Source organism: Telmatherina bonti (genome assembly GCF_933228915.1).
Source record: "Telmatherina bonti genome assembly, chromosome: 9".
NCBI lineage: Eukaryota > Metazoa > Chordata > Actinopteri > Atheriniformes > Telmatherinidae > Telmatherina > Telmatherina bonti.
In genome coordinates, this window is record NC_136627.1 from 23660538 (window position 1) to 23674629 (window position 14092).

At 40.8% G+C, this 14092-nt stretch overlaps 2 protein-coding genes across 2 annotated transcripts; one reads left to right on the forward strand and one right to left on the reverse strand.

Moving 5' to 3' along the window:
* Nucleotides 1-190: 190 nt before the first annotated feature.
* fkrp (fukutin related protein) lies at nucleotides 191-1832 on the forward strand (the record flags this gene model as incomplete). The annotated part of the gene is given in 2 exon segments (XM_079246170.1): nucleotides 191-1538; nucleotides 1541-1832. Coding segments are annotated over 2 exon segments (1590 nt in total). The 3' UTR covers nucleotides 1783-1832.
* Nucleotides 1833-6167: 4335 nt separating this feature from the next.
* slc1a5 (solute carrier family 1 member 5) lies at nucleotides 6168-12394 on the reverse strand. The gene is made up of 8 exons (XM_079246116.1): nucleotides 11746-12394; nucleotides 8139-8181; nucleotides 7942-8010; nucleotides 7681-7847; nucleotides 7337-7570; nucleotides 6998-7192; nucleotides 6691-6825; nucleotides 6168-6570 (listed from the first exon to the last, which is right to left on the reverse strand). Exons 1-8 carry the CDS (start codon nucleotides 12276-12278, stop codon nucleotides 6333-6335), a joined length of 1614 nt encoding a protein of 537 aa, XP_079102242.1. The 5' UTR covers nucleotides 12279-12394; the 3' UTR covers nucleotides 6168-6332.
* Between the last annotated feature and the right edge of the window lie 1698 nt (nucleotides 12395-14092).

A 14092-nucleotide genomic window follows, 5' to 3' on the forward strand; every position in this document is an offset into this window, starting at 1 on the left:
ATAGCACATTTGTACAATTTATAAGGCTTTGGAATGTGAGTGATTATTTTTTCTTGTCTTTTTGTCTTTCAGTTTGTTCCCAGCCCTCATTTGCCCGCAGTTCCACACATGGATCCAGGACCAACCACTTGATGTGTTTATTAAAAATTAAATCCTTCCTCTGAGAAACTTTGTAAAACTATCATTTGCAATGCGTATCAGTTTTTGCCAAGGCCTTTTAACTGGTGCCATCATCCTCAACCTCCTCATCCTCTACTATGTGTCTCGAGCTCAGCACCAAATGATGGAGAAGAGAAAGGAGCTCGGCAGGGGCACAAGAAGGGCTGTTCTACCATCATCTGGTCTGGCTGGAGGGGTTCTAGGATTAGTTGGAGGAGCTGGAAGTGTGCATGGAGTAGAGGGACACAGTCGAGGCCCACGTGTTACTGTCATACTTCGAGAGTTTGAAAACTTTGAAAATTATGTTGGGGATGTGGCTAATTCCTTCCTCCATCATCGCCCAGAGCTTCCTTTTTTGGCTGTAGCTGATCTGCCCCCATACCCTCCTCTGGTACTTCCAGAGGGTGCTCGGCTTCTAGTTCTCACCCCCAGCCCAGATCAGCCACCGCAAGCTCACAGGCCAGAGTTTCATGTACAGACGGAGTTTGTCCTGCTGGTGCCTGATGGAGTTGAGCTGGAGCAGCCTCGGGTTATTGATAGGCTCATCAGGGAGTTAGAAGGTGAGGGTGGAGGGCCTGTGAGGCTGGTAGCTGCACCTGTGCTAGCCCGATCTGCTGTGCAGTGCCTCCACCTCAGGGTGAACCTGAGAGAATGGACAGCCACGTACACGCCGGCTGCATCTGGGAGCAGCGGGAGTGTGTGTACGGCTTTACAAGGAGATGCGATCGTGCTAATTCATACAGAGGATCTTTTTAACCTCTCTGTTCCTCTGGGCCGGCCCATCTTTTCAGCCCTTTTCATCCAGACTGCTTTGAGAGGTTGGAAAGTCAAACTGCTAGAAAGCCCATGTTTCTCCGCAAACCACCGGCCACTTTTCAGCTCCGCGCACAACCAGTGGAAGGCTGACACACGACTGAAGGAGACTACGAGTAAGCTCATGAGGAGCTTTGGTCTGAAGCGCCTCTTGCTGCCTGAAGGAAAAGAGCAGTGGTATGGCTGCAGTAAAGAGACGCCACGTTGCTTCGGTACCGTGCAAGATGACACGCCAGATTATCTTTACCTGGATCGTTGGACGCCTCCTTGTTGTCTGCGAGCTCTCAGAGAAACTACCAAATATGTTATAAATATCTTGGAGAGCTCTGGTGTTCGCTATTGGCTGGAAGGGGGTTCCCTTTTGGGGGCCATTCGTCATCAAGACATCATCCCATGGGATTATGATGTCGACCTGGGCATCTACCTGGAGGATATACCTAACTGCGATCACTTAAAAAACCTTGACTCAGGCTCTCTGGTGGATGCTAATGGCTATGTATGGGAGCGTGCAGTGGAAGGAGACTTTTACAGAGTCCAGTACAGCGAGGCCAACCATCTGCATGTTGACTGTGGCCCTTCTATTCACGTAACGGTGTCATGACCAAAGATACATGGACAGAACACAAACAAGATGTGGAGTTCCCAGAACATTTCCTGCTGCCGTTGGTACCCATGCCTTTTGTTGGTATCACAGCCTATGGCCCCAACAACCACAGAGCCTTCTTGGAGCTGAAGTTTGGAGAGGGGGTCATTGAGAACCCACAGTACCCCAATCCTGCAAAAAAAAGGCTGGACAGAAGCAAATTATGAGAGATGACAGCAACTCGCAAAGCCCTTTTATGTTATGTTGTGTATTTGTTTACCTGGAACATCGTGCATCAGATGTTTTTACTTTAGAGATACTGCCAGAAAAACTCAGACTTCTATGGTGCCAAACTGACTGTATTTGCTGATAGGTCTTCCAGGGTTCTGTATGACCACATAACTGTAGACTCAAAGTTGGACAATTTTTTATTTATTTATTTATTTGTTTTTAAACTATTGTTTAGAAATTAAATATGATGTTAGAACTGTTTTTTTTTTTCATGTTTATGAAAGAGGTGAAGTTGCTGTTTTTTTTTGGGTTTTTTTTTTTACAACATTGGACTTGGACTTATGACTAATGTAAATCTATACACTAATGTATCAGCATTGAGGGTTTCTTAAATAATCAGGCTGATTTTAATGTATGTGCTGAATGTGTTGCACAGTGTATATATCACGACTGTACATGGATATCATTAAATATCTTATTAAATATGTTAAAAGCTACATTTCAAATCCCACTAAGCAGGATTAAAGATATTGTACAGTTGTTTTAGATAAGTGACTTTGACATGTCAGGTCATTTTATGGTTTGTTAAATCTTTTGCCTTATTTTACAACCACTTGTTTATCAATGAATGTTAGTATCATGCCATTTGCATTATACTGTATTTATTTGTGTACACTTAATTATTTTTTTGTGGCCGTTTAACACTTCTTGCTTGCTGTTGTGGCTTATTTGCATTTCATTGTGGATAACTTTTTATTTTTGCAATTTGCAACGTCTTTGAAGGCTTTTTTTTTATCATCACAGTTTGAGTGTACAAATTTTAAAATGTAAGATTTAAATAAGTATAAAAATCTCACTTTTTCATAACAAGACAACAGAATTAGAATGAAAAATGACTCGTGTAAAATGATAATTCAGTGAAATTTTGAAGCATCTTACGTTTGTCACCTCCTTTACATCTCTTTTCCATCAAATCTTGGTTGCTGTGTCTGTATGGGTTATTTATTTTCTGCGGTGGAACCAGAGTCCCAGGGGGCTGATGTCCAATAAACCCATTTCGTAATGTTAATAGTCAAAGTCTGTGTGGGGAAATAAGCCGCACATCATTCATCCTATCATGGACGAGTCATTACCTTTTCAGCCTTAATAAATTGTATCCATCACAAAAAATATAAGCACACACACATTTTGAATTATATGGAATTTCAGTTTCAGGGATACTTAAAAGAAAATGTTTGTTAGAAAAAAAAAAAAGTTAATTTTGTGATTACTAGGCTTTCATGTATATGAACTGGTGAAATAAAGGAATTTCAGTTCTCTTTAATTGTTTCTCCAGGTGAACAGTAGGTGGCACCACACAGCTAATCTAGTACCGGTGGAGGATTTTATAACTGTAAACAACATATCTCACAGTAACACAGCTCAGATTATAAATAATCCTGTTCAGAGATCACCACTGTTCTCAGACTGATGATACATTAAATATACACGAGTGTTTCTACCCTTGTCTTTGCTGAATCACAGGCAGAGATTGCATCAGGTCTGATAGTTGGATTCAGTATTTACACAAGTTATAAGATGTGGGGTTATTTTTAGATGTAAAACATATGGCATATCAGACTTTCAACAGGGCTCTCCACTTGCAAGCTATTTCAGTGGCAGGGACTTGCGTAACATGGCTGTAGCTTTTAGCTAAAACATATGTGACTTGTTAGCTTCAGTATGCAGAACAATCTACTGAACATCTACAAACACACAAATGAACTCAAAATAATTAAATAAAAAACAGCTTTATTGTTTAAAACCTAATAACAGCACATTTAGATGATAACCAGCAACATTTTCTATGTTTAAAATAAAGCCTCATTGTGTTAAAATTATTGCAACCATCATGCACAAACATCCAAATCTGACTGAATCTCATTTTTCATTGCATTACAGATGGAATGATAACATTTATACAACCTTGCACCAGAAAAAAAGAGACTTGCAGCACTTTCGTACGACACATCAGACTTGACGTAAGAAATGATGAGACCTTATGTCTACAATGAATACATGAATGTGCACCTTATAGATTGTCAAACAGATCATGCTGCATTCTCCTCCTGCTGGAGGGTTGAACATATGGATTAAGAAAAAAAAAAAAATCACTCATCCCAGTGCTGCTCATCTTATCACCAAGTTCTCTTGAGAGGACAAAATACTAATTTAAAGACAGTCAGAAATAAAGTTTAAAAAAATAAAATAAAATCTTTGGATTTTGACTAGAAATTAATATTGGGGGAAAAAAAACTAAAATCTGAGAGAAAAGAAGTCCACATAATAATTATTTCCTTTCTGTGGCTACAAAATCTAAAACAAAGCAGCAAAATTATGACATGAGTAAACCTTCTGGCATTACTCCACCAGGTATGAACTAACCGTCATTTAACCACTAGACGGTCTTGTTGTGAAAATTAATTTCCTACTTATGACACATTCCTCATCACACTGTGCTAACAATAGACATTTATAGTTTGAGAAGCCAAACTCTACAAAAAAGTTATAGCATTGTCCAACTTCATCAGGAGTTTGGTGATCTCCTCCCTACGTTAATGTAATGTTTGGTTTAAAAGTATTTAAAGAGCTGTGGTAGAACGCTTTTCACAGAAAAGTCATTCCTGAGGTTCTCTTGTGTACCATAATGTCAGCTGAAGAGGCTGTATTTGCTGTGTGTGTGTGTGTGTGTATGCTCCCTCATTTAACTTTGGGAACTTTGAGGCTATTATTTAACTTCTTTTTCTTTTTTTAGAAAACAAATCACTCCATTACTCTTCTGTAACATGGTAAAGGCATTGTATACTAAAAGAACCAATGGCTTAGAGCAACCACAAATTTAAGAGACGAAGAAAGGGGATTTAGTAATCCCTTCTCTTCTGAAGGTAAAGCTACTATTTGTGCATTTTTGTCAAATATTATCATGGCCATTTTCATGCAGGCGCAAGTATTACAGTTAATTACATCCCAGCAGTGACAGGGATGTGCATCTCCATCACTGCGGCCAGAAGGACAGACCTCAATGTACAGTCTGCAAACACTAAACATGCATATAAAGCAACTACCAACATAACTCAATACAATGCAAAGCAAAAGAATAGTAAGATGTGCAGTCCTGTATGGTACAGATAAATAGAGGAAAATTTTTTACCTTTGGATCATATGCAGAGGTAAATCAAATCAAACCAAAAAAAAAAAATAAAAAGGTGCTTTTGTTTGTTTTAAAAACCTAAAAGGCCTGGACTTTAAAGAAGTCCTTTCTTATTTTCTGTCTGTCACTTTCATACCACCTTTTCTCACAATTACCAACTTAACTTTAAAGATAATAAAAGAAAAAAACAATGAAGCACTTGACACTGTGCATTAACTATCACCACCAACTACTTTTCCTATTAGTCCTTTTTTCCTGAGGCTACCGCTGTGACTAAACAAAGCACAACGACAGTGCGGTGCAGTCATCTCAGGTGATATTACCTCCTAGTGATATGGGATGTTTTACACACTGCATTTACTCTGTAAAGAATTGTGATCTCAATCAAAAAATCTAAATCATCACTAAATATTTAGCTCTTTCTCCCCTACAAGCTAGACCTCCGTCTCAAGAGAAGCCTAAACTAATAGTTATTGTGCAGAAATTTAACAGAATATCAATAAGATAAATTAAAATCCATTGGTCACATCTCAAAGCTACCATGGCACTTGTATCTGTAGCTTCTACACAGATGCATTGATGTAAATCTGAAATTTTCCAGCCTAATTGCATTACATGTACAACATATAAAACACAAGTGCACTGGATGAAACCTGCATGAAAGTGGCTATAAATATGGAGAACAAAATGCACATATATTGATAAACAAAACACAAACAAGATATTTGGAAGAGCATGTGCATAATATTGTGTTTCTCTTATTGCTCAATTTCATCAAGGAGGAAATCTGACTCAGATTTAACAGATTTTGTCAAATACATTAAGAATTCACTCGATTTCATATGCGGACTGCGGCGATCTACACGGGGCGGAGCTGTGTCAACGTTTAAAGTCAGAGTAAGGTGTGCCATGAGCCGAGACAAAGCTTTGGGAATAGCGATGCGCGCTGACAATATCTCCGCCCTAAATAAATGTAGCACTTCTTCATTAGCTTTAACCAACCGAACCCCTGATGAGAACTAGCTGTGTAGTGAATCAAGAACATCCAATAAAAATACACACATCACTTGTTTTGTGACGATATGCTTACTTCAAAGTTGACATAGACCAGTGTTATTGCAAGACCAAGCCGACGAATTCAGTCTTAAAACATGGCTGCCCCCCCCCCCACCCCCCCAAACCCCCCCCACGTTGAGGTAAGAGAGTGTTTCTTTGCATTGTAGTGTGCATGTCCATCCTCTCTCCTTACACCTTCATCTTCGGGGCAGGAAACACGAAGGCAACTGGGGCTTGAACTTTGGGTTCTACTTGCAGGAGTGTAGGTCAATGGAGTTCTTCATCATTTCCGCAGCAGGATTACATCGCTGACTCTTTTTCACTGGAAAGCACCATCTTGGCGCCCTCTGCACTGTCCATCTCACCTCGTTTTTCAATGAGAGGCGAGTGTTCGGGAGTGGCAGCTGACATGTCTCCCTCCACCCTGATCTCGCTCATCTCTGCTCCTTCTTGTTTGGAGCTGCGGTCCACAAAGTGCTGTAAGATCCCGGCGCCAAATGCATCACCCTCCACATTGAGCACTGTACAGGTACGGTCGCTATAGCAGGGGACGACAGACGGTAAGCTAGTTTAATATTCTGATGCAGAAGTTTTACATGAGGATCAACTGTGGAAGTGCATTTCACAAAGACCACATCTGCAAAGATCGAGTACTTACACAAGCCAGTCAACGGCCAGGATAAGAGAAATGTCAGTGGTGGGGAGTCCTATCGCTTCCAGAATAATAGCTAGTGTCAACACACCGCCTGCAGGGATACCTGCTGCTCCGACACTGGATGCTGTAGCTGTCACGCTAATAAATAAAAATGGGAGAAAGCCACAGTTACAGACAGAATATAAAAAGCATGAAGACAAACCTGTATCTCACTAGTCACACTTCATATTTGCAGGAGGTGTCACAAGCCCACGTAGAATTTTAACACAGCTGTCGAACTGTAGATGTACTCAGTGGCTTTCGCACTCACAGGATAGTGATGACTTGGATGAAGTTGAGAGACGAGTTGTTCAGCTGAGCGATAAAAACCGCAGCAACACACTGGAACAGAGCTGCTCCGTCCATGTTCACCGTTGCCCCAATGGGAAGGATGAAGCGGCTGATGTGCTTGGATACGCCATTATTTTCCTCCACGCACTTCATCATGAGGGGCAGAGTAGCGGAGCTGAAAGTAGGGAATGAAGGGTGTGAGTGTGTGAGAGCAGAAAATATGTGAATGCGGCACGAGCGCAGTGTTTATGTAAGAACAGAGCAACCTCAGTATTTGAAATTTAACAGCCCGACAAGCTGATAAGTAGCAGCCTAATACCTGGAGCTTGTTCCAAAGGCTGTCGCCAAAGCTGTGAATATCCCCCAGAGGAAGGTGTACGGGTTCTTTCTTGTAATGATAAAGTAGATTCCTGGGAGCACCACGAAACCATGGATGGCGTGTCCAATCATACAGCAGGCTATGTATTTCCCTAGACTGGCAAACAGTTTGCCAACATCTTCCATTTCCACAATCTTGCCAGCGACGAGGAACATGATACCAAGAGGAGCATACCTGCAGACGCACAAGGGAAAACGTTGTTGATTATCTGTCATGAAAACAGCAGAAAAAGAAAAAAAAACAAAAAAGCTGCATTTTGCACATGAACATGCAGTTCTCCTCACCACATGATCCAGGAGACAAGCACCATGGTTGCCTCATTGAAAGAGTTGAAGAACTTGATCAGGATCTCTCCTTCCTCGCCCAGTTTCCTCAAGGCCACACCAAACACGATTGCAAACACTACCAGACCGAGGATATTCATGCCATCCTGGTCTGTTCCAGTGGGTACCTGGATAAACAAACATGCAGAAACATAAATAGACAACCTGTGGCGCATTTATAAAGCAATATCTCAGAAGAGAAATGCAATTCACACCGCTGACCTTCTCCACCGTGATGTTTGGGTTGCCATCTGTGCCGTTGGTTTTAACCAGCTTGTAAGAAGTTGCATACTAGTTGGAGGGAAAACAGTTTGTTAGATTAGAACACTAATCAGTCCGCAATCAGCTTATCAAGCCATTGCTGTTATATAATGTCATCATGATTGTGCAAAAACATGGAATTATAATCCAGCACTCACAGACTGAAAGGCGGCAGACACCAGGTTGGAGGGAAAGATGTTTCTGTGGACACACACACACACACAAAAAGAGAGAAAAGTTTCTATCAGTCAGCTTTGGGAAAAATCAGGTGAATTAAAACAGTGTCAGCAAGTTATAAATGTTTAAGCCTTGCCCACCCTACACACACACACACCACCCCACTTTAAAACACTAACTTCTTACATCCAGTAACACACACAAACACACGCACAGACAATGGCTACAATGTAAATACATTAAGAAACCATTAACTGGCCTCTTCCGAACACTTTCTGCTGAGGTACAGAGGTTTTGATCAACTGCAAAGCATCTCTGTGTCACCGGTTGTGTTGCAGGACCGCAGCCAATTCCTCCGCTAAGTCAGTGATGCCGAAAACGGTCAGAATCACAAGGCTGATCATGTGAAAAATACCATACAAGAATTTAACTATTAATCCCCTCCTTCATTTCCTTGGTGTTGCGTCGTTAATAATTCTCGGCTGACTAGTACATACATTAGGTCGAGTTTTCTATTAAATCTCAAAGAGCTTGTGAAACACTGTGTACTCGATACCCCCATACTCAGCTGAGTTTAACAGATTTAGAGTAAGAAGGCTTTAACTTTGTGAGCTCTTTGCAATCATTCATTTTGTTTCGTTAGTAACTGTTCATTAAGTTTTAATCATCGATCATGCGATCGGGCTGTGAACCACACGTTAAATTCTGGTTGCATGGAGAAGGCAGAAAGGGGTAGCCAGCTATACTATTTGGGCTTTTAGAGGCCTAGTCATTTTAGAGGGGGGGGGCTTACATGTCATTTGTGGGGGGGGGGGGGGGGGGGGGAGCATTGGACACTCTGGATGTGACAGCATCGTCTTATGATACACTGCTTTTGTCATATTGCTACAGGACGTCATGAGAAACATACACATTCCTCAGATATTAGCAATATATCAAAAACTATTGCAACTTCTACATGCAGTGGAACCAATATCAAGGTCTCAGATGATACTAAAGTTTTTCAAACTTTATATGCTAATGACTTGAAACTGTTTGAGCGAAGAGAAACCTGGAAAAATTGGATTGTGCTGGCATAATGCAGAACTTCCCTGTTCTGGCTATTTTTTTGCAAATGACACTCTAATAATGAACACATGAAGTCGCCAGCTCAACTTCCTGTCACAGGATTTGCCCACACATGGTTAATACTATAAATACCAATATATAAAAGAACTGGCCAAATATATTTATCAACTAGACCTGGCAAATACATTATCGGTAAATATTGTCTTTGCACTATGACCTGCGATAAACAAATACTTCATTATGTCATTTCAGGAAGTTTAACAAAGGCTGCATTATACCTTTACACCTGTTTATGGTGGCTGGTTGTAAAACCCTTTATTTGAATGAAACCTCATTAATACAGCATGCTAGAAGTCTAAATTCCATCACAATAGTCGCTTTTGGGGGGAAATTGGTATTACAAATGTTTAATCTGCAACAGAAATGGGACTTTTTAAATATTGTACGGCTCCATCACCAACACTTTGTTACATGTTTAAACTGTACATCCGGTATATAAGCAATGCTTTGGACACGCAGTAAGAGCAGCCAGTAAATGAGCTGCTTTGGGAAATGACTGTGTATGGACTCACTTCTTTTCCGCAGCACAAGATAAATATTGATCATGGTGAATAAATCAACATCACCAAGGAACTTGGACATTTGGCTTGTGAGAAAAGAACTCACAGGAAATTAGGAATGTCAACAAGCGTGTACGGGAGTGGCGCATCATTTGTTCGGTTTTAAAAGTGTGTCCTAACAATGATAGCCAAGCATTACAGAGAGCCTGTGACTCTGAACAATGACCAGCCCGTTTTTATGCTTTGGTGAACAGCTCAGCTCCACCGAGCAAGTTCCACTCAGTCTTTGTTGGATAAATTCACCAGGACACCCACTGAGAGGGCTCGCTCTAATTAGAGACCTGCTGTCCAGTTAAGATAAAGTGGGAACGTGTGTGTGTGTGTGTGTGTGTGCAGTGGTGGAAAGTGTCCAACAAAAGATACTCCCCACCCCTTTTTGTCCCTTTAAACTAAAAACACATAACATCTGTAGTGAGAGCAGGACTCATGAACTAATTCTAGAAATAAATGTAATTTTCTGGAGGCTTTTAGAGCTGTAATGCAGTGTTACTTTTTCCCGTTTTTTCTTTTCCAGCTCAGTAAAAAAAAAAAATGTTGAAAAACTTGAGAAATGTAAACCAGACTGTTGTGTTGTAACTTGTAGACCTGGTTATGTAACAATGTTAATCTGTGAAAAGCTGCCTGGTCTGTTTGAAAAGTTATTAGGTGTACGTATATTACATCAAGGTGAATTAATGGTAATTAAAACACCTTTTTGGTGCGTGTGTCTAACTTCCATGACATACCATAAAAGAATAATACCCTGCTGACCTGCTCTTTTGCTTCCCATTTTGTGCGTCACATGCAGACCTTAAAATACGTAGGAATGAGGCGTGAACCGTCTTCAGATAGGTGTGCTATTCATATTCAATACCAAATCACATCCATTAGTGACGTGCAAACTACAAAGCTTTTAAGGAACAGGACATCCTGCTGTGGTTTGGTCACACAAATGGAGCGAGATGGCAGAACCAATTCCTCCACAGACTATATCTTGGCGGAACACTGGCCTAAACTAAGGAACATCACACTCAGATATGAATTATCTCCTCCTCATCTGGTTTCCATGTGTTGCACATTCACGTTAAATGTTTCTTAATTCTGTGTCATAATTCAGCAGATCGTTGTGACATCTCTTGAATGAACTCTTTTCATAACTTCTCTCCACAGATTATAGCATTTCTAATGAATGTCCCATTAATGTGACGCAAGTACAGAGCCAATAAAGTGAGTTGTGAATATACAAGTACAAAATGTCTAAACTGGTTCCACAAGTTTAAGGCCAGTTTCTTGCTTCGGACACGCACCAGAGTACACGTGGCTCCACAAGTATGGTCTACACTATTTTCAACAGATGACATTTCTTTTTTTTTTTTTTTCTTTTTTTTCTTTCGGAATTCTTTCGGAATTCCTCTTAACAACCCCCATCGTAACGGAAAATTGAGAAACGAGAAGTGACGCAACTGTACTTTTATTTAATTATTTATTTTCTAACTGGGGCAGGAACATTTTAATCAGTGTAAGAAAAACTTGTACGTGTTGTTTCCACCTTTAAAACTTTAGACGTGAAATAACAACAGGAATAAGTACTTTGAATCACTGTGAAAAGATATTTGTAAAAGTGGATTACGAAGTGCGCGCGCAGTGAGAGCTGCTGGTACTCTGCTTCAGGAAACAAACCCACGTGAGAACAGAAGCTGATGCAACAACATGTTACTATGAGCGTATCATGCACGCGGAGAGAACCTGAATGATGGCTTCCCCTTTGGGGGGGGGTTATGAAATAGTTATATTGCCCGCGTGTCTGTGGAAATAGAATCAGTAAAATTGAAGAGTAAAATTCTTCAACAATTACGCTGAACATTTACGCGCCGCATCTCTTTAAAGTCGAGCTTGATATAAGTTTTGTGGTTCTACTCACCTTATCAAATCTAAGAAGGAGTCTATAACTTCTTTATGGGCTGGCACGCTGTCATCCAGGTTTGTGGGTTTGCTGACGGACACTGATCCCGGCGAAATGATGAACGCCATCACAACTCCGATAGAAGACGCTATCAATGTGGTGACCAGAAAGAAGAGCATTGCCCAGCCACCAAGTTTACCCAAAGCTTTGGGGTCGATGCTCGCTGCCCCAGACACCAGACTGCAGACAACCAGGGGGATGATGATCATCTTCAGAAGCCGGATGAGCAGCTCACCTGGGAAACCGATGTAAATGATCTGGGTTTTCGTCAGAGCCACATTACGCACACCAAGTCCAATAAAAACACCGACGATGACCCCAGAAACGGTGAGAATCACAAGCAAGTTTGCCAACACGATTCTCGTCACCCGCTTGGAGAGCGGCTCCGGGTGGCTCTTCTTGTGGCCGCTCAGCCCGTTTGCCAGCGTCTCGTCCAGGTGCGCGTCGCCGTTGGATGTCTTTGTTTCCTCCATGTTTACCAAAGATGCCATTGTTGGCGAGAAAAGTCTCACCTAAACTTATCGCAAGGGTTTAAATGTTTTTGTAGAAAATAAATTTGTGTCAATGAAGGAAGACCAACTGTATAGTAAGCGGTAAGTTTGAGACTGCCGGGTTGCGGATGCTGACTTGCCGCCGCGGTAGCTTATCTAGCATACCGGTCATTCAGCCCACACCCCGAAATCCATGACGCAACTCGAGGGGCGTGTTTACAGAGGAAACTGGTCGCTAATATGCTGTTATTAAATTGAATAGTGAACGAGCTTGTGACAAGTTACTTTGAAATAACTGGTATACACTGCCCTTTTAAGTTGCGTCTATTTCAGGGCTGCGATGTTTGGTACAACACTGTCTCATAAAGGAACTTTTTATACTGACCATGTATGGAGAACAACATGAAGGTGCCAAACTTTCTTGGAAAGCTGGCTCGAAAGTACGGAGCCCCCCTGGGGTCAGAGTAAAGTTTAAAAAACGGTGTAAAATCGCGCATTCGGTTTACTAAAATGTAAGCACGTTTTTGCTTCTTACTCTGATCCCATGGAACCTCGTACGAAAGTGCAACGTTTGCTTGTGCATTAAACATGACAAAGTGCAGAGTATGTTCTGGGATATGCAGCTAATATATATATATATATATAATATATATATATATATATATATATATATATATATATATATATATATATATATATATATATATATATATATATATATATATATACATACATACATACATACATATATACATATATAACATTTTTCTGTTGAATATTTTATGGCTTGAAACAAGTGAGGTGTGTTGCATCATGCAGTAAAAACCTGTGGTCGCTGTGCAGGCGACCACAGGACTTTGATGTAACCTCCCCCCTTTGTGTGCTTATTTGGGCTTCTCAGCAGTGTCAAATCAACAAAGAATACATTTTGTGTTGGACTTGTCACATCAAAGTGAAATGCACATGAAACCACTATCTGGCATGTTTAAATGCCTGATAGATCACTGAGAAACAGCATGTCCTTCCGCAAATTCCAGCTGTTTTGTTTCTTACTCACTCATCACTGGGATTAGAAAATGACTGAGGCTTGGCTTTAAGCCAAATCTGTTTCTTTTCGCTGCGGCATTCTGCTAGAAAAAATAATTTAAAAGAAAAATCAGCAAATTTTGCAAATATTATTGAGCAAGAATGAAAGTTAGAGACAGAAAAAGCAGAATAGGGGTTTAGAATTTCCTTGAGATGATGCGTTTCTGGCTACCATCCTGAAATCTTTCGCAAGGTCCATGTTAAACAGTAACAAAAGACAGACCTTCATTGTCTCGGATACAGAGACTTGCAGTCTGATAGCTTAAAATGTGGGTGTAAGGGTCCATGACCCGCTGGGGTTAGCTTACACTCAAACAACAATCTAAGTCTTTTCTTAAATACGTTCCACTGGCAGTAATTTGTGGGAAAAGCACCTTTAACACCAAAGAATGCCCACAGGACCTTAACGCGGGCTGGTAGGGAGCTGTCCTCTAAGCACCCAGTTTGTTATATTAAGCTTGTCCTTTGTTCCCTCTCCCTGTGTGAATGATTGGAAGGAATCGCCGTGATTCTGTGAAATAGTTCTTCACTGTGTGAGAAAGGACAACTTCAATGACTAAACCCACAGGCACACATGAGCTGGGAGTTTTTCAAGAATAGACACCATCTATAGATTGCACGCAGTCGCCACACATGCTGGGAAAATTAGTTCCTGCTAACATATCAAAATTCAACAAGCTATTTGCGACATTTCAATGCTGACTTGTCGAGTTTTTCTCATACACTGA

What these genes read in the sequence shown, in the direction of transcription:
- slc1a5 (XM_079246116.1), bottom strand. Translation starts at nt 12,278, where the DNA reads ATGGCATCTTTGGTAAACATGGAGGAAACAAAGACATCCAACGGCGAC. An exon ending in ATCCAAGTCATCACTATCCT is followed by an intron (nt 6,826 to 6,997) that starts GTGAGTGCGAAA and finishes TTTATTTATTAG; the next exon opens with CGTGACAGCTACAGCATCCA. An exon ending in CTGGCCGTTGACTGGCTTGT is followed by an intron (nt 6,571 to 6,690) that starts GTAAGTACTCGA and finishes CCCCTGCTATAG; the next exon opens with CGACCGTACCTGTACAGTGC.